This window comes from Myotis nattereri (assembly GCF_964212035.1).
Source record: "Myotis nattereri genome assembly, chromosome: 15".
Classification (NCBI taxonomy): Eukaryota; Metazoa; Chordata; class Mammalia; order Chiroptera; family Vespertilionidae; genus Myotis; species Myotis nattereri.
Genome location: NC_138090.1, coordinates 33,826,212 through 33,850,254, shown reverse-complemented (window position 1 = coordinate 33,850,254; position 24,043 = coordinate 33,826,212). Strand labels below are relative to the sequence as shown.

At 47.7% G+C, this 24,043-nt stretch overlaps 1 protein-coding gene across 1 annotated transcript; it reads right to left on the bottom strand.

Moving 5' to 3' along the window:
• Positions 1-13,809: 13,809 nt before the first annotated feature.
• TBCB (tubulin folding cofactor B) lies at positions 13,810-24,037 on the bottom strand. Its single transcript, XM_081107903.1, has 6 exons — positions 23,332-24,037; positions 22,813-22,956; positions 19,303-19,399; positions 18,483-18,674; positions 14,262-14,334; positions 13,810-14,083 (listed from the first exon to the last, which is right to left on the bottom strand). The coding sequence occupies exons 1-6, from the start codon at positions 23,443-23,445 to the stop codon at positions 13,969-13,971; spliced, it is 735 nt and encodes a 244-aa protein (XP_080964029.1). The 5' UTR covers positions 23,446-24,037; the 3' UTR covers positions 13,810-13,968.
• Between the last annotated feature and the right edge of the window lie 6 nt (positions 24,038-24,043).

Here is a 24,043-nt window from a genome sequence, read left to right as displayed (position 1 = left end):
TTAAAGGCTAACGCTGGCTGGCTTGGCTCAGTGGATAGAGTGTCGATCTGAGGATTGAAGGGTTGTGGGTTCGATTCCAGTCAGGGGCATATGCCTGGGTTGCAGTCTCGACCCCCAAAGAATATCCGTCCCAGCCAGTTTGGCTCAGTGGAGGGAGCGTTAGCCTGCGGACTGAAGTGTCCCGGGTTTGATTCTGGTCAGGGGCACATGTCCGGGTTGCAGGCTTAGTCCCCAGTAGGGGGAGTGCGGGAGGCGGCCAATCAGTGATTCTCTGTCAACACTGATGTTTCTTTTTAAAAAAATATATATTTTTATTGATTTTAGAGAGGAAAGGAGAGAGAGACAGAAACATCAATGTGAGAGAGAGTCATTGATCAGCTTCCTCCTGCACGGCCTCCACTGGGGACCGAGCCCACAACCCACGCATGTGCTCTTGACTGGAATCGAACCTGGGACCCTCCAGTCCATAGGCCAATGCTCTATCCACTGAGCCAAACCAGCCAGGGCTCATCATTGATATTTCTATCTCTCTCTCCCTCTCTGAAATTAATAAAAAATATATTTTTAAAAAAGAATATCCTCCTAAAAAGCAACAAAACTTAAAAACAAAAAAATAAAGAAAAAATCCTATATAATAAAGAGGTGATATGCAAATTGACCATCACTCCAACACACAAGTTGGCCGCCCCCATGTGGACACAAGATGACTGGCAGGGGAGGGCAGTTGTGGGTGATCAGGCCAGCAGGGGAGGGCAGTTGGGAGGGACAAGGCCTGCAGGGGAGGGCAGTTGGGGGGGACCAGGCCTGCAGGGGAGGGCTGTTGGGGGCAACCAGGCTGGTAAGGGAGGGCAGTTAGGGGTGACCGGGCCAGCAGGGGAGGGCAGTTAAGGGCAATTGGGCTGGCAGGGGAGCAGTTAGGCATCGATCAGGCTGGCAGGGGAGTGGTTAAGGGGTGATCAGGCTGGCAGGCAGAAGCGGTTAGGGGCAATCAGGCAGGCGAGCAGTTGGGAACCAGCAGTCCTGGATTGTGAGAGGGATGGGATGTCCCAGATTGGAGAGGGTGCAGGCTGGGCTGAGGGACACACACACATGCACGCGCACACACACACACACACACACACACACACACACACCGTGCACGAATTTCATGCACCGGGCCTCTAGTATATTTTTTTAAAAAGACCTTAAAGGCTAGGTTAACGAGGTCTTTTTGAGGGGTTTGTGGACCTGTGTCTATTTTTTTAAGTTCGTGATGTGTTGGAAGCTGATTGGGATATAAAATGGGTTTTCAGAAGAAGGGTTCCCTCTGGGGAGGTATGGTCTGAGGTAGTAAATTTCTGTAAGGCCTCCATGAGGCAGAAGAGGAAGAGAGCTGGGTTTTAATCAGGGCCCTGAATGATTTCATTGTTTGTCATAGTTGACTGCCTTATGGGCAGCCTTTTTGTTTAGAATGAAGAAAGGGGGGTGGGGTGGGGGAAGCAGGCCCTGCACCCTTGCCAGCCACTTGGATTCAAAAGTGCCACATTCTTTCCTTACAAGGGGAGGGGCAGTATTCCTCCCTGTAGTTTCTAAAAGGCATTACTAAAAGTAAGATTCTCAAGCCTGCAGTTGAAGGGGTAGAATGAAAGGGTAGTGTTAGGGATGTCAATTTACCCCAGTGATTAAACAGGTTTGGAAGAGGCCTTGGTGAGAGAATATGCAGCCCCATATTTAAGAAAAATTTACTTCTTACCTGTCACGCCCTTGGCTCCATCCCTTTAATGGTGATGCTCTTAGAGAGGGCTGACTGGAGTGTTGGGCCCCATCAGTTTAAGGCCATTGTGTGGGTAGGTTCTGGCCCTGGGGACCTTTCTGCCCAGGGACAGTCCCTCTTCCAGTGGCTAAACTTGTAGCAGAGGGGGCACAGCCCTGAGGTGACATATGGCTTAAAACTGAGTCATTTGGCCCTAATCGATTTGGCTCAGTGGATACAGTGTGGGCCTGCAGGCTGAAGGGTCCCAAGTTCGATTCCAATCAAGGGCATGTACCTTGGTTGCGGGCACATTCCCAGTAGGGGGTGTGCAGGAGGCAGCTGATCAATGTTTCTGACTGTATCCCTCTCCCTTCCTCTCTGTAAAAAAATCAATAATATATATATATTTTTTAAAAACTGAGTCATTTGTTTTTATGGGATGGCTTTCTTGCTTTTCCTCTGCCCTAAGGTGTTAAAAACACTGAAAGTTACTTGTTAATTGCTCAGTGGGGGGTCTAAGGTCCTAAGGCTTGTTTTGGTAATTTTTTCTAATGCCCGAGGCTGTTTATTGGATAAAAAGTATCCCCAAAATTCTTGGCCCTTAACAGACCCAAATAATTTTTTTAAAAATATATTTTTATTGATTTCAGAGAGAGGAAGGGAGAGGGTGAGAGAGATTGGAAACATCAATGATGAGAATCATTGATTGGCTGCCTCCTGCACACCCCCTACTGGGGATTGAGCCTGCAACCTGGGCATGTGCCCTTGACTAGAATCGAACCCAGGACCCTTCAGTCCACAGGCCGACGCTCTATCCATTGAGCCAAACCGGATAGGGCCCAAATAATTTCTTTAACATGTATTTTATGTATTACTTTCCTTAGAGATAACATGCTATAGTTTGGGTAATAATGAGTTCCACTCCTGGTAGTGGCAGGACTGTTAGGCAAGTGCCTACAGTTCTACAAACAAGTGTCTGCAGTCTTATAGCAAAGAAAGGGTTAAACAGCTGCTGCTCCCTGGGAAAGAGAAGGGTGGAGGATGGAGGAAAGCAGCTGTTCTGCCTTTGTGAGAGGCAGGCAGTTTGATGGGGCTGTGAGGAAAGTTTTCCTTAAATCCCTAGCTTGGTAAAAGGGCTATAAGTATTAGTAAAACAGTTAATTGGAGAACAGTGCTACAATTTAGAGATTAATTTACAGGCCAGACTTCCCTGTCCCCGAGTTGATATTGGGGAAGAAAATCAATCTCTCTTTTTAAAGTTTGAGGGTCAGATTTTTCTAATTACTTAAGAGACAAACTTTGTGGTTTTCTATTTGAAAGAGAAGAGAGGAGAATAGAGGAGATTATAGGAGAGAATAGTGCTATAGCTAAGAGAGGAGCAGTAGGTTCTTGGGACCAAATGTCAGCTTGGTCAAAGAGTTCAGCAGGAAGGGACTGCACGCAGGAAGGTTTAGAATGAAGAAGAATTTGGTAAGTGATGCAGTCCTGACAGAGAGAAGGGCGACTGTGGAGAAGGAAGAAGGCCTGGACGTAGTGTTAGGGGCAGAAATATAATACTGTATTGGGGACTAGCTGTTAGTTATGAGAAATAAAATAAGAAATATTAATCATTCTGTTAACCATGATGATTTTGTTCTGATGAAAGAGCACATTCTTACCTGGCTGGGAGTTGTACGCCCTGGGACACAGGAGCTAACATCGGAATGCAGTCCATCCTCTTGTCTCAAGAACTGCCTATCATTATGGAAAGATTTACAATCTCGTGGCTGAAACAATCTAGTCCCAGAGGCACCAGCTCTTTGGAATTTAAGTCCCAGCCCCTATTGCCTGTAATCCAGTCCAGGGGTACCCAGAGGTACCCGCCCTCTGCCACCCCCCAGTCCGCATGACTTGTAACCTGTAATGATTGTCCCGTGCCTACTTTCCCATGCCTGTAATTCCTACTTCCCCACATAATCTCTGTCCTTCACCTAATATCAGTGGCTGGCTTATGGGGAGAGGCAGAGTAGATTTTTGTGGATGACCTGCTGCTCTCCCATACTGCCAACATTATTGGAATCAACACTCCTATATGATTCAACCCTGTCTCCTAATTGGCTTAATTGTTTCAGGTAGTGACAGGCAGCCTGGACCCATTGGTTGTCTGGTTTCAGTAGAGGATCTCTGACCCTTTCCCATTGCAGTAACAGAAATTGTTTAAGTCCCGGAGAATACTAAAATCTAAAGTTCCATGCTCTGGCCAGTGTGAATCATTGTCTAATTTATATTGTGGATAAGGCACTTTGGCTGGACCTCCGTGGAAAGGACGAAGGAGACATCCCAGAGGCATGTTTTTTTTCGGGGGGGGGGGGGGAGGGGGGACAGAAAAAGAATTCCCCATGGTGTAAATTAGAAAGAGGAGGTAAGGAACAAAGGGAGACCTGTGAAGCTAGACTAGAGGGAGGGTGTCCCCACTGTCTTGTCAGGCTCTGGAGGGAAGACAGTCTAATCCACATGGCAGGCATCCCTTGGGAGGAGAAAGACTGTGGGACCTGTCCTAGGGTTGAGGCCGAACTGGAGAGGATTTCAGACCTAGCACTAGGTCTTTGTCTGAGATGGCAAATCAGAAATCTCTAAGGAAAGTAATACATAAAAATCATGTACCCAGCAAGAAAATGGAGGGATGATCCATTTGTCACTTACCAGTGATGAAATGAGCCAGTGTTGAGTGGGGGGTCAGCAATGGGAAGGAGAGGTCCTCCTTGGCTGGTTCAGGAGAGCCCGTAAGGGAGGGAGGCCTAATCAAGGCCGAGATCATGAATAGCATTGGGAGGTAAACCGAGATTGAGCTGCTGTTGCCTACTGCTCTCCAAGTAGCGAACTCCGGGTGACCGAAGCCCAGGTGATGGCTCCCCCTCCCCATGGAACCCTCCCAGGTTTCGGCACCAAATGTTAGGGTTGCCGAAGCAATAGGACTTATAATCTGATAGAGCACCTGAATTAATCTGAAAGATAATCATATTATTTAATTCTGAAATACATATTCATATAGGAATAGAGGGTTAAGTTTCTTATATGGAACAGAGGGTTAAGTTTTTTTTCTTTTCTAAGTTTCATTTCTCAGGCCAGTGCACTTGCATACTCCCTTTGATCTCGAACAAAGTGATTGGGGAGGTGATTCAGCTATGGACAATGTATACTGTACCCAATAAGCAAGCAGAACCATTACACATTTTCAGGCCGACCCCACCAGAAGCCAAACCATCATCTCATTACCTGACAACCAACAACAACGGTTGACGTCTGCTGATGTCCAGGACTGCATGTAATCGCATTCTGTTCCCAACCTCAGCCCAGTCCATTTTTCCTATATAATCCTGTCCCCTGTACCTTGCTGTAATACAGGTTTTGGATGCCTGTAAGCTCCCTATCTTCTTGGTTGGCTGGCCTTATATGATTCAACCCTGCCTTCATTATTGGACATTGCGACAGGCAGCCCGAGCCCACCCGGGGGTTTTCTAGTAACAGAAGGAGGTACACATGAGGCTGAAAGGGGAAACGAATTATAAATTTATTGTTACTTCTGCTAGCAGAGGGGCTGAGTCCAAAATCACATCAGCAGGCAGAGTAGAGGGAGCGGGATATTTATGTCTCTTATACAGGTCAGTCAGAGTAACAGGTTGGACTAGGTGCAGGTGGGGGCCAGATGTAGCTGGTCCACTGGAAACTGAAGGCCGTTAATCATGAAACCTATAATGAAGATAACAGGGAAATCGCCGGGAGGGGCAAGAGCCCCAAGCGGGGCAGTATGGAGCGCAAGAATGTGCCTAACAAAAAGTATCCTGTGGGAAGGATTAACAAAAAAGATGAAAAAGAAAATAAGGGAATCCCTTTCTGAGAGGGTGACTAAGACTTGGGCCAGGAAAGGTGCGACAGGAGGAGAAAAAGTGAAGAAATTGGGTGCAGGCCCTTGTGAAAGCCAGCATAGTAATTGTTGACTGTATTATATATAGTCAGCATGGTAACTGTTGACTGTAATATATATTGTTTTTATTTAAACATATTTTTTAAAATATATTTTAATGATTTTTTACAGAGAGGAAGGGAGAGAGATAGAAACATCGATCAGCTGTCTCCTGCACACCGCCTACTGGGGATTGAACCTGCATCCCTGGCATGTACCCTTGACTGGAATGGAACCTGGGACCCTTCAGTCTGCAGGCCAACGCTCTATCCACTGAGCCAAACTAGCTAGGGCTATGTAGTCGTTTTTATACAGCTAATACTGAGGAAGCATTTACCTATGTGCCTGGCTCTCAATTTAAGCGCTTTACATTTATTAGCTCATTTAATGCTCACACAATCACTTGGGGTCGTTACTATTATTGGCACCAATTTACAGGAATGAAGCTGAAACCCAAAGAGGAATAGTTACTATTCTGCCTGCCAGCTGCTGAGTGAGAGCTGGGGTTTGACCTAAGTAGGCTGTCCAGTTTCAGAATCTGTGCTCTTCTTTACTAAGGTTATAACACCTCTTAGCCTAGTGAATTATCCCAAGTCTGTAAATTGGTACAGGAATCAACTTAAGTGGACCATTAGCTTGTTTGAGTTGGTAATTTAGCCCTGCTACAGGGCAAAGGTTGCATTCAGCCAAAGTTTGTGTTTAGCTCGGGGATCAAGTTTCTGATCAGCAGGAATCAAAGAAGGGATTACTTCAGACGTACAAAGCCCTTTTGTTCCAGTGACTCCTACTCAAGTGTCTCCCCTCCGTTCCTTAGTACCAGCATCACCCTGCAGATTTAGTGGTTTGTTCTCTCTCCCCCACTACCAGCAGTCTTACTCATAATTAAATATAACAGCCAAAAGTGGATAAAAGGGCAACATTTGGTAATTATGTCTGTCTGTCCTCAACTCTCTAGCAAGGACTATGTCCAATTTATGAATGTGTTCCCAGCATCAGGCCTGCCATACAACAGAGGCTCAAAAAATGTAGGGAGGGTTGGACATTCACTGTCTTCCATCTGCACTGACCTGAGGATTAAAAGGAGGATGGTGGAGGGTGCAAATTAGGCAAGTGCAGTTGTCAGGGGGGCAGGGGGATTTAATGGGTCTGGTGGAAGGAAATCCCACCTGTTCCTGTTGCTTCCCCTGAAGTTATGAATCTGGTAATAGGCAGAGGTCAATGCTTCAATGCTGGGCACACCATTGAACCACACCATGGTTCCTTTCTTTCTTTTTTTAAAATATATTTTTATTGATTTTAGAGGGGAAGGGGGGGGGGGAGACAGAAACATCAATGATGAGAGAGAATCATTGATCAGCTGCTTCCTGCAACATCCCCCATAGGGGATTGAGCCCACGATCCTGGCATGTGCTCTAGACTGGAATTGAACCCAGGACCCTTCAGTCCATAGGCTGATGCTCTATCCATTGAGCCAACTGGCTAGGGCCCATGGTTCTTTTTCATGGTAGTAGCTGGGAGGTAGCTGCTCAGCACAGGAGTATGTTCCAAAGCCCACTTTGCATCTAGGGTGGCTGCACTGGCCGGCATGACTCAGTGATTGAGCATCGACCTATAAACCAGGAGGTCACAGTTCAGTTCTGTCAGGGCACATGCCTGGGTTGTAGGCTCGATCTCCAGTGTGGGGCATGCAGGAGGCAGCCAATCAATGATTCTCACCCATTATTGATGTTCCTATTTCTCTCCCTCTCTGAAATCAATAAAAATTTGTGTGTTTTTTTAAAATATGAGCAGAAGTGAAATGTGTACAACAGGTTATTAAAGAATATGGTGGCCAAAGCCGGTTTGGCTCAGTGGATAGAGCGTCGGGTCTGTGGACTGAGGGGTCCCAGGTTCGATTCCGGTCAAGGGCATGTGCCTGGGTTGCGGGCACATCCCCAGTGGGAGATGTGCAGGAGGCAGCTGATCGATGTTTCTCTCTCATCGATGTTTCTAACTATCTCTCTCCCTTCCTCTCTGTAAAAAATCAATAAAATATATTTTAAAAAAAAAAAAGAATATGGTGAACTTCCTCCACACTGTCCTCTCCTACTTGCTAGCTGGCAGCAGATAATTTTGAGCCCATGGAAATGATGGAGCCACAAGATGGAGACTGGGTATATGAATCCCCACATGGAGGTTGCTGCCAATCAACCAGAATCCCTGTATCAGACTGTGGGGGAGGGGGTATTTGTTATAGCAGCTGGTATTACCACAGCACACTGACCCTTCCTTTTTGGGCCCCCTGATACTGTTAAAGCTTAAGCACCAGGTCATTCTGTAAAGTGAGTCTCTAATCCCTAACTGTGGTCAACTTTCACATAGCAGGTATAGGTTTTTGGGGATGAAAAGGGGCCGCATACTAAACCTGACAAACTCAGGGAAGGCCTGCATAGTGGCTTTGATGTTGTAGGCAGTTAGACAGACATGAGCAGAGCAAGGACGAGGATGGAAAGCCGCAGGTACCTAGCAAAGGACAACAGTATGGTGGAACCCGGAGTGACTGTTCCTCCCCTAGCATATCAGTTTGGACCCCGACCTTTCCTCCTTAGAAATAATATCTATGCCTCGGTTGTATTTCAGCTCCAGGCCCAAATAAGCAACACCAGCCAAGGCTGACCATAAGAGCCAGCCTCACTGAAGGACCAGCTGCACTGAATAATGACCCCCCTGGTGCTGGCCAATTAATCAGTGGAGACCACAACCCTGAAAGGACACACCAGGAAAACTGCTGAATATTCTATTGAGATCTTCCCCTGGGACTGTGGTCGGCAAACTGCGGCTCCGAGCCACACTTGGTTCTTTGGCCCCTTGAGTGAGGCTCTTCGTAAGCCTTAGGAGTACCCTAATTAAGTTAGTAACAATGTACCTACCTATATAGTTTAAGGTTAAAAAATTTGGCTCTCAAAAGAAATTTCAATTGTTGTACTGTTGATATTTGGCTCTGTTGACTAATGAGTTTGCCGACCACTGCCTGGGACCTCTCCTAAAATCTCCACCCTCAAAACCCTTAGGACTGAGGGGCCAGTTTGCTTTCCCTCCCGGAAATAACTTGTTTCCTAAGCCCATTTCTTCTAGGAATTGCTTCTTCTATCTCTGTGATTTACCAAATAAATGTTCTCTTACAGTTTGGGTCTTGGCTCTGAATTCTTTCCTAGCCAGAACCCAAGTACTGAGGTTGCTGAACCCAGACTTGGTCTGACCCTGCCGATCAGACACCTGGTGCCATTTCCGTCGCTTATAACTGAGACCTAAAGTAACCACATAGGATGGTTTGAAATTAAAACTTAACTGAAAGCAGTTCATGGCAGGTAGTTACATCCTAGGCTAGAATCTTCCCTGACAAGTCAATCTTTATCTTAATTGAGCTTGTTTATTATCTTTTTGCATGTAGATTAACATACCTTTAGAACAGTGGTGCTCAACCTTGGCTGCACATTAGAATCACCTGGGAATCTTTTTTAAATCCTGATTTCTGGGCCTCATCATTAGTAACAAACAGAATTTCTGGAGGATGAGGCCCAGAAATCAGGATTTTAAAAAGATTCCCAGGTGATTCTAATGTGCAGCCAAGGTTGAGAACGACTGATCTACGTAAAAGAAGTTTGTGTCTGATTTTACTTTGTATTCAATATCAGAGGTTTCCCCAACCCTTTGCTTTCTTCCACTTCCAATGGATTTCATGTAACCCACGTATGCCTTTTTTAAATATGTATTTTTTACTGATTTCAGAGAGGGAGAGGAAGAGAAAGATAGAAACATCAATGATGAGAGAGAATCAATGATCAGCTGCCTCCTGCATACCTACTGAGGATCGAGCCCGAAACCTGGGCATGTGCCCTTGACTGGAATTGAACCCGAGACACTTCAGTCCTCAGACCGACGCTCTATCCACTTAGCCAAACCAGCTAGGGCTATGCCTCCTCTTTTAATTGTAATATATAAAATAAGGTGCAAAACTGCCATTTTCTGGAGCATTTCTCGATCTGTTGGAATTTTGCTTCCCAGCAAGTGTCATCAGTTTTGCTCAAATAAGCCCTTAAAAATTCTCAAAAAAAAAAAAAATTCTCTGTAGGCTTGAATGTTTCTTCCATTGCCCTGACTGGGAATTGAACTGGTAATCTTTGGGTGCACAGAATGACGCTCAACCAACTGAGCTACTCCGGAACACATATTTTATGTGTTATATATTATATATGGTATTATATATTATACTAGAGGCCCGGTGCACAAAAATTTGTGCACTCGGGAGGGAAGGGGGGGGTCCCTCAGCCTGGCCTGTGCCCTCTCGCAGTCTGGGACCCCTCGGGAGATAACGCCCTGCTGGCTTAGGCCTGCTCCCGGGTGGCAGAGGGCAGGCCCAATCCCTAGGTGCAGCGCCTGGTCGGGCTCAGAGTAGGGCCGACTGGGGAGTTGGGGCGCTGCCCTGTCATGCACAGAGCAGGGCAGATTGGGAGGTTGCGATGCCACCCTCAGTCACGCTCAGGGTAGGGCCCATTGGGGGGTTGGGGCACCGCCCCCTGTCACACTCAAGGCAGGGTCAATGGGGAGGTTGCGGCGCCACCCCGTCACGCACAGAGCAGGGCCAATCAGGGGGTTGGGGCGCTGCCCCCTGTCACGCACAGAGCAGGGCCCATCAGGGGGTTGGGGAGCTCCCCCCTGTCACTCACAGAGTAGGGCCGATAGGGGAGTTGGGGCACCGCCCCCTGTCACACACACAGCAGGGCGGATCAGGGGGTTGGGCGCCAACCTCTATCACCCACAGAGCAGGGCCGATCACAGGGTTGGGGTGCCGCCACTGTCACACGGCAGGGCTGATGGGGAGATTATAGCTCTACCCCATCACACACAGAGCAGGGCCCGTTGGGGGGGGGACGTTGGGGCGCCACCCTCTATCACCCACAGAGCAGGGCCGATCAGGGGTTGGGGCATCGCCACTCTCACACTCAGGGCAGGGCCGATGGGGAGGTTATGGCTCTACCCTGTCACACACACAGCAGGGCTGATCAGGGGGTTGGGGCGCCACACCCTGTCGCACACAGAGCCGCAGGGCGATCAGGAGGTTGGGGAGCTCCCCGTATCAGGCACAGAGCCGCAGGGCGATCAGGGGGTTTGGGCGCTGCCCCGTCACACTGATCCCGATGCCAGGAGGCCTCTCGGCTCTGCTGATCACGGTGCTGGGAGGCATATTACCCTTTTACTATATAGGATAGAGGCCTGGTGCATGGGTGGGGCTGGCTGGTTTGCCCTGAAGGGTGTCCTGGATCAGGGTGGGGGTCCCCACTGGGGTGCCTGGCCAGCCTGGGTGAGGGGATGATGGCTGTTTGCAGCTGGTCACACACCCTTCAGGGTGGGGGTCCCCACCGGGGTGCCTGGCCAGCCTGGATGAGGGGATGATGGCTGTTTGCAGCTGGTCACACACCCTTCAGGGTGGGGGTCCCCACTGGGGTGCCTGACCAGTCTGGGTGAGGGGCTGAGGGCTGTTTTCAGGCTGGCAGGTGACTGAAGCTCCCAACTGCTCCTTTTTTTCTTTTTTTTTTCATTCTGGGCCAGCTTTAGCTCTGGCTCCAGCTCTGAGGCCTCTGCTGCTAAAAGCAGGTATCTGGTTTGTTTGGGTTCTATAATCGAAACAATGTATAACTCCAGCTCTGAGATCCCGGCTCGCTGAAAGCAGGTTTCTGGGGTTTTGTTTAGCTTCTACATTTGTTACAGTGTTTCAAACTGCAGGCTCAGAGGCCGGCAAGGGAGGCGGGGAACGTTGGTTTCCTCTGCCACTGAAGCAAGCAAGCCTCATGTTAGTTTCAAGCTACCTGGCTGCCGGCCGCCATCTTGGCTGGCAGTTAATTTGCATATCACCCTGATTAGCCAATGGGAAGGGTAGTGGTCGTACGCTAATTACCATGTTTCTCTTTTATTAGATAGGATATGCTCTGAACCAGGCAACACATATTTTATGTTATATATATTATATATGGTATTCTTACAATAAAGTAAGCTAGAAAAAGTTAAGAAAATAAGGAAGAGGAAATAAATTTACAGTATGTATTGAAAAAATCTGCATGTAAGTGGACCTGCACAGGTTAAACCCATGTTGTTCAAGGGTCAACCTTATTAAGTGAACAGCTACAGTCCCCCCACCCACAGGGACTATGGTAGAACTACTTGTTGACCCCCAACATCCCTTCTCCCCAGCTTCTATAGTATAGGAACATCTGATATTTAGCTAGGAACATGGCTGCCCAGAATAAAAATGAAATTTCTTCACTTGTGTAGACAAAATTCCAGTGTTACCCACGCCCTGAAGCAGCATGATGTTGGGATGGTCTAGAAAGCTATGGGTTTTTTAAGTAAATTCTTAATGTTTCATATTGTTAATATCCTGAAAATTTATTAAATGTTGTTGAAAGTCTTATTACTATTTTCAGATCCTTTCAATAAACAGACTTCTGTAAAAAGTTTTTTAAAAAAATTTTTCAGCCCCCTTTGCAGTTACAAATGGCCACAAGACAGAATTCTAGCCAACGAAATAGGACTATTAGGGTTGCCAAAGGAGTACAATCGAGGCTGAAAGTGGTAAAGAATTATGTATTTATTAGGTCATCTGGAAACCCAGATGGGCTGAGCCCCCAAATGGTGCCAGCAGCCAGGGATGGGGAGTCAGAGGTTTTAAAGGACTCTAGGTGGGCTTTTTCTGGGCGGAGAATTCTCTGGGTGGTCCAAATCCTGGGAAGGTCGGGAGGGGAAGGTTAATGGTCTTAGCAAATGGAATGTGGTCTAAACAAAACGGTATGTTGGGCCCTGACCAGTTTGGCTCAGTGGATGGAGTGTTGGCCTGCAGACTGAAGGGTCCCGGGTTCGATTCTGGTCAGGGGCATGTGCCTTGGTTGCGGGCGCATACCCAGTGGGGAGTGTGCAGGAGGCAGCTGATCAATGTTTCTCTCTCATCGATGTTTCTGGCTGTCTATCCCTTTCCCTTCCTCTCTGTGAAAAATCAATAATATATATATATATATATATATATATATATATATATATATATATACACACACACACACACACACACACACACACACACATACATATATATAAAAGGGGGATATGGTCTAAAGCAGTGGTCGCCAACCTTTCAGACCTCATGGACCACCAGTTGGCAACCGCTGGTCTAAAGGTCAGTTCCCAGGGGAGGGGTTATCGATTCAATTATTTGATCAAACCTAACAGGAACAAGTTTTGAGTTGTACATATATATTCCTAAAAACAAGGGGTATTCCCTTCTCTCTGCTCCGGGTGCCTGGAGCAGATGAGGTAGGAATCAGGAGGAGGAGATGGGAGAGCAACAAGATATATGGAGATGAAGACTGGCATTTGACATGGAGGGGTCACATTAGTTCTTATGATTAAGTCCTTACATGGAAATGAACTTCGATTTCGCGAAAGCCACTATTATTGTGGGCCTATCTGTCATGGCAGCAGAATATTATATTAACCAATAAAGGCATAAAAGAGTCTCATGAGCCTCCAGCTACCAGCTAGGGCAGGGGTGGGCAAACTTTTTGACTCGAGGACCACAATGGGTTCTTAAACTGGACCGGAGGGCCGGAACAAAAGCATGGATGGAGTGTTTGTGTAAACTAATATAAATTCAAAGTAAACATCATTACATAAAAGGGTACGGTCTTTTTTATTTTTTTAGTTTTATTCATTTCAAACGGGCCGGATTCGGCCCACGGGCCGTAGTTTGCCCATGGCTGAGCTAGGGGATAAAGCCTCACCCTGTCCTATCTCTACTTTGCTCAACCTCCTATTTCACCCTTACCTACCCAGCTGCCCCAGCCCTTCCTATAATCACCAAGTCTTCCAAAGGCTTCCCGTGTCTGGCAATTAACAATTTTTTTTGAAATTTTAATTTATTGATTTTAGAGAGAGAGGAAAAGAGGGGATGGGAGGAGAAAGAGAGAAAGAGAGAGAGAGAGATCGATTTGTTCCATTTCTTTATGTATTCATTGGTTGACCCTTGTATGTGCCCTGATCAGGATTGAACCCACAACCTTGGCATATAGGAACGACACTCTAACCAACTGAGCTACTTGGCCAGGGCTAGGTCCAGCAAATTTAATACACAAGTCTCAAAAGTCAATGGCAAGAACAAAGTGAGTAAAATAAAAACAGGGTCAGGGGAAGAGAGTCATGGGCACACATAGGGAGGGGCAATAAGTGGGCAAGGTAGCTGGAGCAAGAGGATGCCCTTCCTTGGGCATTACATTTCATCCAACCCGTAGTCCTCCTCAGGGAATTCCCCCACGGTCACAACTGACGGCTTGAAGAAGGCACCGTACTTGGCCTGGCATTCAAAGTAGCGTTTCCCATTCACACTGCCGGGCATGATAGAAAAGTTGGTGGTCAGACAGCCCCCCACATGGCTCCCTCCCCAGATGCTAGGATGGATAGGCTCGCCCAGTAAGCATGCACTTACACATATATGCTCACATATGCAAGCACGGACACAGGTACAGACACACACACAGACATCTGAGTGGGAATACTTATTACCTGCCATCGTTTTTCCCTAGTGGCTCATCGAAGCGTACGCCAATCCAGTAGCCAGGCTTGAAATCTGTGAGTCCTGCCCAGAGGAGAAATCCCAATAAACTCCAGACACAGCTCACCCCAGATTTGTGCCTGCCCACTGAGGAAAACTATTCCTTACTAGGACCACTGCCACCTCCTGCCCAGACTAATGTGGTAGCCGCTTTCACTGGTCGCTCTGCTCCTACCCCTTACTCCCTACTCATTTGACACTCCCTGCCAAAGGGATCTTTGTAAAAATCAAAGGGAAATAGCACCACTATCTTGACCCAAATTCCTCAAAGGCTGCCAATCCCACTCAGCATAAAGTCCACACTGCTTATAGTCAAATGATTTCTGACAAGGGTACCAAGACAATTCAATGAGAAAATAATCTTTTCAACAAATAATGCTGGGACGCTCTAGCTGGTTTGGCTCAGTGGATAGAGCGTCAGCCTATGGACTGAAGGGTCCTAGGTTCGATTCTGGTCAAGGGCACATGCCCAGGTTTCGGGCTCCATCCCCAGTGGGGGGTGTGCAGAGATAGCCAATCAATGATTCGCATCATTGATGTTTCTATCTCTTCCTCTCCCTTCCTCTCTGAAATCAATAATAAATAATAATAATAATAATGCTGGAACAACAAGATATCTGCATGCAAGAGAATGACATTGGACTCATACCTCATACTGTACACAAAAATGAACACAAAATAAGGTCATCAAAGCCCTAATGTAAGATGTAACACTATAAAAGTCTTAGAAAGAGGAGAGGGGGGTGGGTGAAGGTAGAAGAGGGTATGGGGGAATAAATGGTGATGGGGAAAAAAAAAGAGAAAAAACAAGTCAGCTGAGATTTGAAATATATAAATATATATATAAAACTCTTAAGAAAAAATACAGACATAAATCTTTGTGACCCTGTATTAGGCATTGACTTCTTAGCTATAATACCTAAAGCTCAAGCAACAAAAGAAAAAAAAAAAAACAGATAAACTGAGCTTCATAAAAATAAAAAAACTTCTGTGCTTCAAAGGACACTATCAGGAAAGTAAAAAAACAACCAACCCATGGGGGAAAAAGAGGACATATGTAATACTTTCAACAATAAAGATTAAATAAATAATAATTTAAAAACAAACAAAAAACAACCCACAGAATGGGAGAAAACATTTGCAAATCATATATTTAATAAGGGAATTGTATCTAGAATACATAAAGAGCTTTTGATTAAGTTAATGTGTGATTAAAACTGACTGGTGTCCTTTATGGGAAGAAATTTGGAGACACAAAGAGACACCAGAAATGAGTCAATGCACACAGAGGGAAAGACCATGTTAAGATACAGAGAGGAGCCGAAACCGGTTTGGCTCAGTGGATAGAGCGTCGGCCTGCGGACTGAAAGGTCCCAGGTTCGATTCCGGTCAAGGGCATGTACCTGGGTTGCGGGCACATCCCTGGTGGGGGATGTGTAGGAGGCGGCTGGTCGATGTTTCTCTCTCATCGATGTTTCTGACTCTCTATCTCTCTCTCTTCCTCTCTGTAAGAAGTCAATAAAATATATTTTAAAAAAAAGATACAGAGAGGAGATGGCCTTCTACAAACCAACGATAGGCAGAAAAAACCAAACCTGCCAAGGCCTTGATCTTGGACTTCCAGCCTCCAGAACTATGAGAAATAAATTTCTGTTGTTTAAGCCATCCAGTGTGTGATACTTTGTTATGGCAGTCCTAGCAAACTAATACACAACTCAACAACAAAAAGATAAACAATTCGATTTTAAAATGGGCAAAAGGATGTGAACAGACATTTCTCTCAAGAAGATATACAGATTGCCACTTAAATACATGAAAAGATGCTCAATATCATTGGCCATCAAAGAACTACAAATCAAACCCATATGCTTTACCACTTCACACCCATTACAATAACTATTATGTGGAGAAATTGCAGCCACTATAGAAAATAATCTGGCAGTTCCGCAAAAGGTTAAATATGGAGTTACCATATGACCCAGCAATCCCACTCTTAGGTATAGAGAAAGGAAAATATATGTTCACACAAAAACTTATACAAGAATGTACATAGCAACGTTATTCTAATACATGAAACTTGAAAACATGCTAGGTGAAAGAAGGCAGTCACAAAAGACCACATAATATAGCATGATTCCATTTATATAAAACATCCAGAAAAGATAAATCTATATGACTTCCGAGGACTGGGAGAGACAGGGTTTCAGAAATGAGGAGTGACAGCTAGTGCAGTGATGGCAAACCTTTTGAGCTCGGCGTGTCAGCATTTTGAAAAACCCTAACTTAACTCTGGTGCTGTGTCACATATAGAAATTTTTTGATATTTGCAACCATAGTAAAACAAAGACTTATATTTTTGATATTTATTTTATATATTTAAATGCCATTTAACAAAGAAAAATCAATCAAAAAAATGAGTCCGCGTGTCACCTCTGACACACGTGTCAAAGGTTCGCCATCACTGAGCTAGTGATTATGGGGAGATAAAATGTTCTAAAATTGATTGTGGTGTTGGTTACACAATTCTGTGAACATACTAAAAACCAATGAATGAATAATGTACACTTTAAATGGGTGAGTTTTATGACATATTAATTATCTATATATCTATACTAATAGAAGGGTAATATGCTAATTAGGGTGGACATCTTCTGGATGTCCTTCTGGACAAAGCAGCAGCAGCTGCCCAAGGCTCAGGCAAGCCACGGCTGGCAGCTGCCGCTGCAAGGGCCAGCCAAAGGCTCAGGCAAGCCGCGGATGGCAGCTGCTGCTGCAAGGGCCGAGGCTCAGGCAGCCGTGGCGGCCAGCAGTGGCAGCAGTGGAGGTGTGATGGGGGCATCGCCTTCCCCTGGTCAGCCGGTTGCCTCCCGCAGAGGGAGGCCAGACTGTGGCTTAGGCCCACTCCCCGAGGGGAGGGAGCCTAAGCTGTCAGTAGGACATCCCCTGAGGGCTCCCAAACTGTGAGAGGGGGCAGGCTGGGCTGAGGGACCTCACCCCCGTCCCTCAGTGCATGAATTTTCATGCACCTGGCCTCTAGTCCTATATAATAAAAGGTTAATATGCAAATCGACTGAACAGCAGAACAACTGTTCACTATGATGCACACTGGCCACCAGGGGGCAGACGCTCAATGCAGGAGCTGCCCCCTGGTGGTCAGTGTGCTCCCAAAGGGGGAGTGCCGCTCAGCCAGAAGCTGGGCTCACAACTGGCAAGTGCAGCAGCAGTGGTGGGAGCCTTTCCCGCCTCTGCGGCAACTGGACATCCCTTGAGGGCTCCTGGACTGCAAGAGGGTGCAGGCCGAGCTGAGGGACCATCCCCCTCCCCAAGTGCATGAATTTCATGCACTGGGTTTCTAGTATATATATAAAAGGCTAATATGCAAAGTGTCCCCTCAGGAGTTCAACCAGGAGTTCAACAGCTCGCTATGACGTGCGCTGACCACCAGGGGGCGACATGGAACAAAGGAAAGCCCTGGCTGGCAGCCAGAAGGAAGGCCCCCATCAGTCCTGATTGCCAGCCAGGCCTAGGGACCCTACCCGTGCACAAATTTCATGCACCGGCCTCTAGTATCTCAATAAAGTTGTTACAAGAAATAAAACCCACACTCCTCTCTACTATCTCCAAAGTCATGCATGCTCACTCCCCACTAGCCATGCTTACTTCCTTTCTCTGCCTCAAACTGATCAAGTTCGTTCCTGCTCACAGCCCTTGCACTCATTACTCCCTCTGGCTGGAACACTCAGCCCCCTTTTCACCTGGCTCACTTCTCCCTTTCCTTCAAATAGTCCTTGCCCCAAGGAAGCACTCTGGATTACTCTCAAGGAGAGGTCTGGTACTTCCTCTCAGCTCACACAGTTTCCTATGCTTTCCTCATCACTGCCCTTATCACTGCAGCCTTGCTTTCCCCATCACAGCTCTAAAAATTCTGCCTGTTTCCTCATCTTAGCTCTGACCACTTTTGCCTCAGAACTAACTACTCTGGCCTCCACTTCTTCTATCACAACCCAGACATTCTGCCTCTGCTTCCCAATTCCCTGCCATGAACATTCTGGGTTGTCCCTGTCAGCTGCTTTGTCTGACTCTCCTACTAAATTGGGATCTCCTTGAGGGCTGGGTCCCCAGCATTGCCCACATCAGGCAGGGCAGGGCATAAGGCCTCAGTGGCCACATACCTACATACATGACGGTGCCCCGGCGAGGGGGCTGTCCAGGTGCCCGCACCTCACAACGACTACCCACAAGGATGGCACTGGCCTGGGCCTTCTCCTCCGTGAGGCGCTGGTTGGTCTCAGCCTCTTGTTGTGCCCGCTCCTCTTCATTGTATCGGCCTAACTTGCTGCGCTTCAGGAAGGAGCGGACTGAGTCTGTGGGTGGGGTAGGGGATGAGGGTCAGACACGGTCTACCTAGTGGGGCCTCTGGCCTAATGAGATAACCTTCCACTCTCACAGGGCTAACATTCATAGAGAAACTCGCCTGTTCTAGGTGTCAAAGGGCTATCACTCAAGTCCCCCACGTCTCCCACCACAGCCCTGGCCTCTCCCCAGGCTTCCTGGGGCCTCTCCACAATCCAGAAACTAAAGGAAAGATTCCTGTCTCCAGTCTTTCACATCACCCCATCTTCCCATATCCCTTCAGCATCACATTCACCTCCATCTGTCCCCTGAATCCCTCATCTTCCCCACATCTGTACTGATCACCTCACTGCCCTATCCACTCCACATTCCACCACGCTCTGCCCCCATGCGACCCTGACCACTCCCCCCACACCCGATCCCTCAACACCTGATCCCTCTAATGCCCCCTCCGCTTTCCCATGTACCTATCTGCCTCCCACAATCCCTCACACCTCCCAGCCATCTGCCCCCTCACTGCCCTCACCACCAGCTTCCCCTCAATGTCCCTGTCTATTGTCTGTCCCCCAATATCACCACCCACCTACACACACTCCTTTTGGCCCCCATACACTCCATTTATCCCCAAGTGCCCCATACCTTGCCTCTGGTCATAGGCTTCCTGTGAGATGCTGTATTTCTCCACCTTGGACACATCCTCATATTCCCCAAGGCTGGCACCGCTGTGGTCAATCACCTATAGTAGTAACAGGAGGGGTCAGAGGGGATCAGGGTCTGGTCACGGAGGCTTGGGGTGCTGGGAGTGGAGGTACAGTTGCACAGTGGAGCATTTCATAGACTTAAGTATCTCCTGTCTAGGAAAAACTGTATTCTACCCTCACTTTATCCCAGCCTTTTCTCATCTCCTGAGCCTGGCAGAAGGGATGAGAGCAGGTGTCTGCGCTAGTCATCTCCCTTTCCTCACGCCTATACGAACTCTGAATACTGGCGTCAACATCTCTGCTGGCCCCCAAGTCACAAGAACCAAAGAGTGGAGCTCGGGTCTTGCGCGTGAAACCTCTAGGCAGCACATCTGTCCTCTCTGGGCTTCTGAGAGCCTCTTAAGCGGCCTCAACATCCAGACCCTGGGGCATCTCTTCCTCTACCACCCTCAAGGTTCATTAACTCACTGCTTGCTGAGCTCTTCCAAGGCGCCCAGCTGGGCCCTGTGCTGGGTGCTAGGGATGCAGTGCAAAAACAGATAAACGCCTGCTGGGAGACTGACCATATACAAATACACAGGTATGTGTATTAAACACCAGAAGATAACAAGGTCTGATGTAAAAAAAATACCACAAAGAAGCTTAAGGAGCCTGGGAATGTAGTCAGGGAGGGCTTCTAAAAGGAGGGAATGTCTGACCCAAAGCCTGAAGGATGAAAAGGAGCAGGCACAAAGTCCCAGATGTAGAACTGTCCTTAGCCCTTTTGAGGAACATCAGAGAGACCAGCATGGCTTGTGTGGAATAAGCCAGGGATATGGTAGACACAACAGATCACTGTAGACTTTGCTTTTACCTGGAATGAAGTGCAGCCAGGGAGGCTATGAGCCAGGAGAGTTCATAGGTTCCCTCTGGCTATGTGTGGAGAACAGACTGGGGGGCAAGAAGGGATATGGGAGCAGGAGATAGAGGTGGCTGTATGTCCAAGAGGGAGAGGATGGAGGCTGAGCCAGGGTGGAGCACTGGAGGGGGAGAAGAGTTTAGATTCTGGACGGATTTTGTAGGTGGAGCCTGCAGGGTTTGGGGACAGATTGGATGTGGGTGTGAGGAAAATAGAGGGCTCAGGAAACACTCTGAGGTGTTTGGCCTGAACCACTGGGCTAACATACGAAAAGAGAAATGGCTCTTATCTCTGGTCAAGGGTCACTAAGAATTTCTACTTCTATATTAGGGATTTTTGTAAGTTTGAGGTTGCTGTTATTTTAAACAAATATAGGTAATATTTATAGACAGAAAAAGTTTTAGAAAAAATAAAAATTCCCCAGAGATTCCACCTCTAGGACCTTCCCTGAATGGACTCAGAAGTCAGTCTGTCTCTATACTCAAATTCATGTGTGAAAACCTCCTGTTTGAGGATGCCACTGCCCATGCCTGGCCTGCTCAGGGCAGCCCAGTCTCAGTGCTGTGGTCTTGCCATACAATGCTGACCCACAATCCTGGCCCACTCCCACCCTACCACATCATCTGGACTATGGAAGTTGCCTCCTCACTTGTCTTCCTACTCCTTCTACCCTCCACAGTCTGCTCTCCACACATAATCAGAGAGGGCCTGTGAACCCTTCAGTCAGACCAGGGCTCTCCTAACTCAGAGTCTTCCCTTGGCTCCCACTCCCCTCTGCCATAGGAGTGGACACTCTTCAGTCTCTTGTACCCACTTATACCTCCCATCTCAGAGTATTTGCACATGCTGTACCCTTCTTCTGGGGCACTCTTTTTCCTTCTTCAGTTAACTCTTCCTATTCAGGTCTCTGCTAAGGCAGCACCCCCTCTGAGAGGTCCTCATTAATGGGTCATGTCCCTTGGTATAGGATTTCCAGCTCTTTGTTCTCCTTCTGCATGGTCTTCACCTCACTTTTGTTCTTGTGAATATTTAGCTAAAATCTATCTCAGATTGGACAGAGCTAAACAGAAACCTTCTCAGAGTTGGTTCATAGCTATACCCCTGGTGTAACACAGATGCTCAATGAACAGTTACTAAATAAAATGAAAGATATTAAAAAGTTAAAAAAAAAAAAAAGGACCGTTCTCTGGGCACACTGACTAGAATTCTAGAGTCATGTAGACTGAAGTAAAATATGTAGCTGTAGTTCACCTTTAGGACAGTATATTCCATCTTAAAACTAAGTTGTTCTTTGTTTTTATTTTTTAATATATTTTTATTGATTTTAGAGAGGAAGGGAGGAGGAGAAAGTGATAGAAACATCAATGATGAGAGAGAATCATTGATTAGTTGCTTCCTGCACGCCCCCCAATGGGGATCAAACCCACAACCTGGGCATGTGCCCTGACCCAGAATTGAACCATGACCTCCTGATTCATAGATCAATGTTCAACCACGGAGCTACACTGGCTGGGCAAAGCTAAGTTTTCTCTTCTGCAAAATAAGGTTAATTATACCATCTTCCAAGTCTTATTTTATGGACTCAACTCTCATCCAAAAATGATTCACTGAGCATCCTCTCTGTGCCATGCATTGTTCCAGGTGCTAAGGAAAAATGCACAGTATGTCACAGGATGATAAGAGCCATGGACAAAAATCAAATAAAGGAATAAAGGAGGTTTAAATTTTACACTGATGCCAATGAAGGCCTCACACTCAAAAGTTGACATTTAAGTAAAGACTGGAAGGAAAGAGTATGCCATGTGAGCATAGAAAAAGAGCCATCAGGCTCAGGTTACATTCAATGTATAGCACCTTTGAAGGTAACCTCATCTGGGATGCTGAGATGCCTGAGGAATATGGCAGAGGGTCGGGGGTGGGTGTGAGGACAGAGATGATATCAGCTGATGCATGCAGAGGTCCTTTGTGTTCCAGCTTCTCCCAACACATCTCATCGCTCACCCTGACCCACCTCACACTATAGGCCTCTGTACACTCTGCTTCCTCCAGCTGGCATCCCTTCCCACCTCTTCTCTTAAGTCGTCCTTTCTTCATCCTTCAAGTCTCAGCTTAGGCATCTCTTCCTTCAGAAAGCCCCTTCTGATAATCCCAGATGGAGTCAAGCACCTCTTCTGGGTGTCCCCAGTCCCCTGGGCTTGCCCCAGCCCAAACCACTCTGGCTGTCACTGGTGATGAGTCTGTCTCTCTCCATACTGGACTACAGGCTTCATGGGGGCCTATCTTGGTAATCACACAGGACAAAGTATGGCAAGCATTTGTTAAATAAATAAATGAATGGGGCCCAGCCAGGGTGGCTCAGTGATTAGCCAACGACCCATTTGATTCCCAGGGCACAGGCCCGCTTGCAGGAGGCAACCCATCGATGTTTCTCTCTCATTAATGTTTCTATCTTTCTATCCCTCCCCCTCCCACTCTCTCTAAAATCAATACAAACATATTAAAAATAAATAAATGGATGGAGAGGAGGGATCCCAGGTAGGGAGGTCTCACATGGATGCGGCAGCCATCATCTACGGGGTAGGAGCCCAGTAGCGCATCCTCCTGATCCAGCTTGCTGCAGAACTTCTCGTCAGCTCCATAAAGTTCCAGTTCCATGCAAGACGCAGGGCTGCCCACCACCAGCTCTAGTTTACACTGCGAGGAGTAGGGGATGTGGAGAGGTTGGAGAGGAGGAAGGCTGTCAGTGGCCACACCCCCTACCCAGACTCCCCGCCCCTTGTATCAATAACCATCACCCCCTCCTTACTCCTCCAAGAGACCCATCATTTTAGGACCCAATTGGTTATCCCTGGCCCTGCCCCCTCTGCTCTTGTGCCCGCCCCTGAAACCTCTGATTTTCCCAGGCCCTGCCCCCTTCTCTGGCACCTCCGGTTCCTTCTGGCCTCGCTCCACTGAGGCCCGGTCCCCAATCCTTGCAACCTCGGTTTATTTCTGGCCCCTCCCTGTGATGGGGAAGCCCATCCATTTCTCCCTTGCCCATCCCCTCCGGACCCCGCCCCTCGGCCACACCTTGAATTCAGCTATCGTGAGGCTGCGACTGTACCGCTTCTCGGAGCGAAAGCTGTTGAGAGAGCTGCTGATGAAAACGGTCACAGTGGGCGCCGATAACCCCGTCACCTCCATCTTGCGCTCTGGGGGTGGGGGTGTGTGGGGGGAGGGGGGAGTCTGTAGCCCCGTCAGCCACCTCTCGCCGGCTCCGCCGCGGCCACCACGGGGATATCCACCTCTCCCTGCTCCCGACCTGGCCAATCGGCGCGCTCCTGCAGGAAGGTCCGCCAATCGCCGCTGTCTCCTCAGCTCCGGAAGCGCTCCCGTTTTCCTAGGTAGGTCCAGCCAATCCTGAGAGGCCGGACTGGGTGCAGTTCTTCCAATAGCAGCCCGGGAAACGGCCGGGCGGCGAAGGTGAAGCCGGGAGGAAAGACTGGCAGGCGTTCCCCCGCCCGGAGGGAAGCTCGCGCATGCGCACTGGCCTTCGGCTCCCCAAGAGCAATGGCTTCTAGGAGTATGCCAACTGCTTTTCGCGTTACATGACGCGTCGTATTTCCGGCTCTCGTCCCATACTATTCTATAAACTGGGGAAGCGAGACCCACAGATCGGAAGCAATTACTTTAGGATATCAAAAGATTGAAGCAAGTAATTAATCAAATCTAAACGCAGAGAGCCGAGCACAAAACCGCTAGCAGCCAGTGCTTGTGTGCAGCTCCGCCCCTCTCTAGGCGA

What these genes read in the sequence shown, in the direction of transcription:
- TBCB (XM_081107903.1), bottom strand. Translation starts at nt 23,445, where the DNA reads ATGGAGGTGACGGGGTTATCGGCGCCCACTGTGACCGTTTTCATCAGC. An exon ending in ATGATGGCTGCCGCATCCAT is followed by an intron (nt 19,400 to 22,812) that starts GTGAGACCTCCC and finishes TTACTACTATAG; the next exon opens with GTGATTGACCACAGCGGTGC. An exon ending in CTAGGGAAAAACGATGGCAG is followed by an intron (nt 14,084 to 14,261) that starts GTAATAAGTATT and finishes CATGCCCGGCAG; the next exon opens with TGTGAATGGGAAACGCTACT.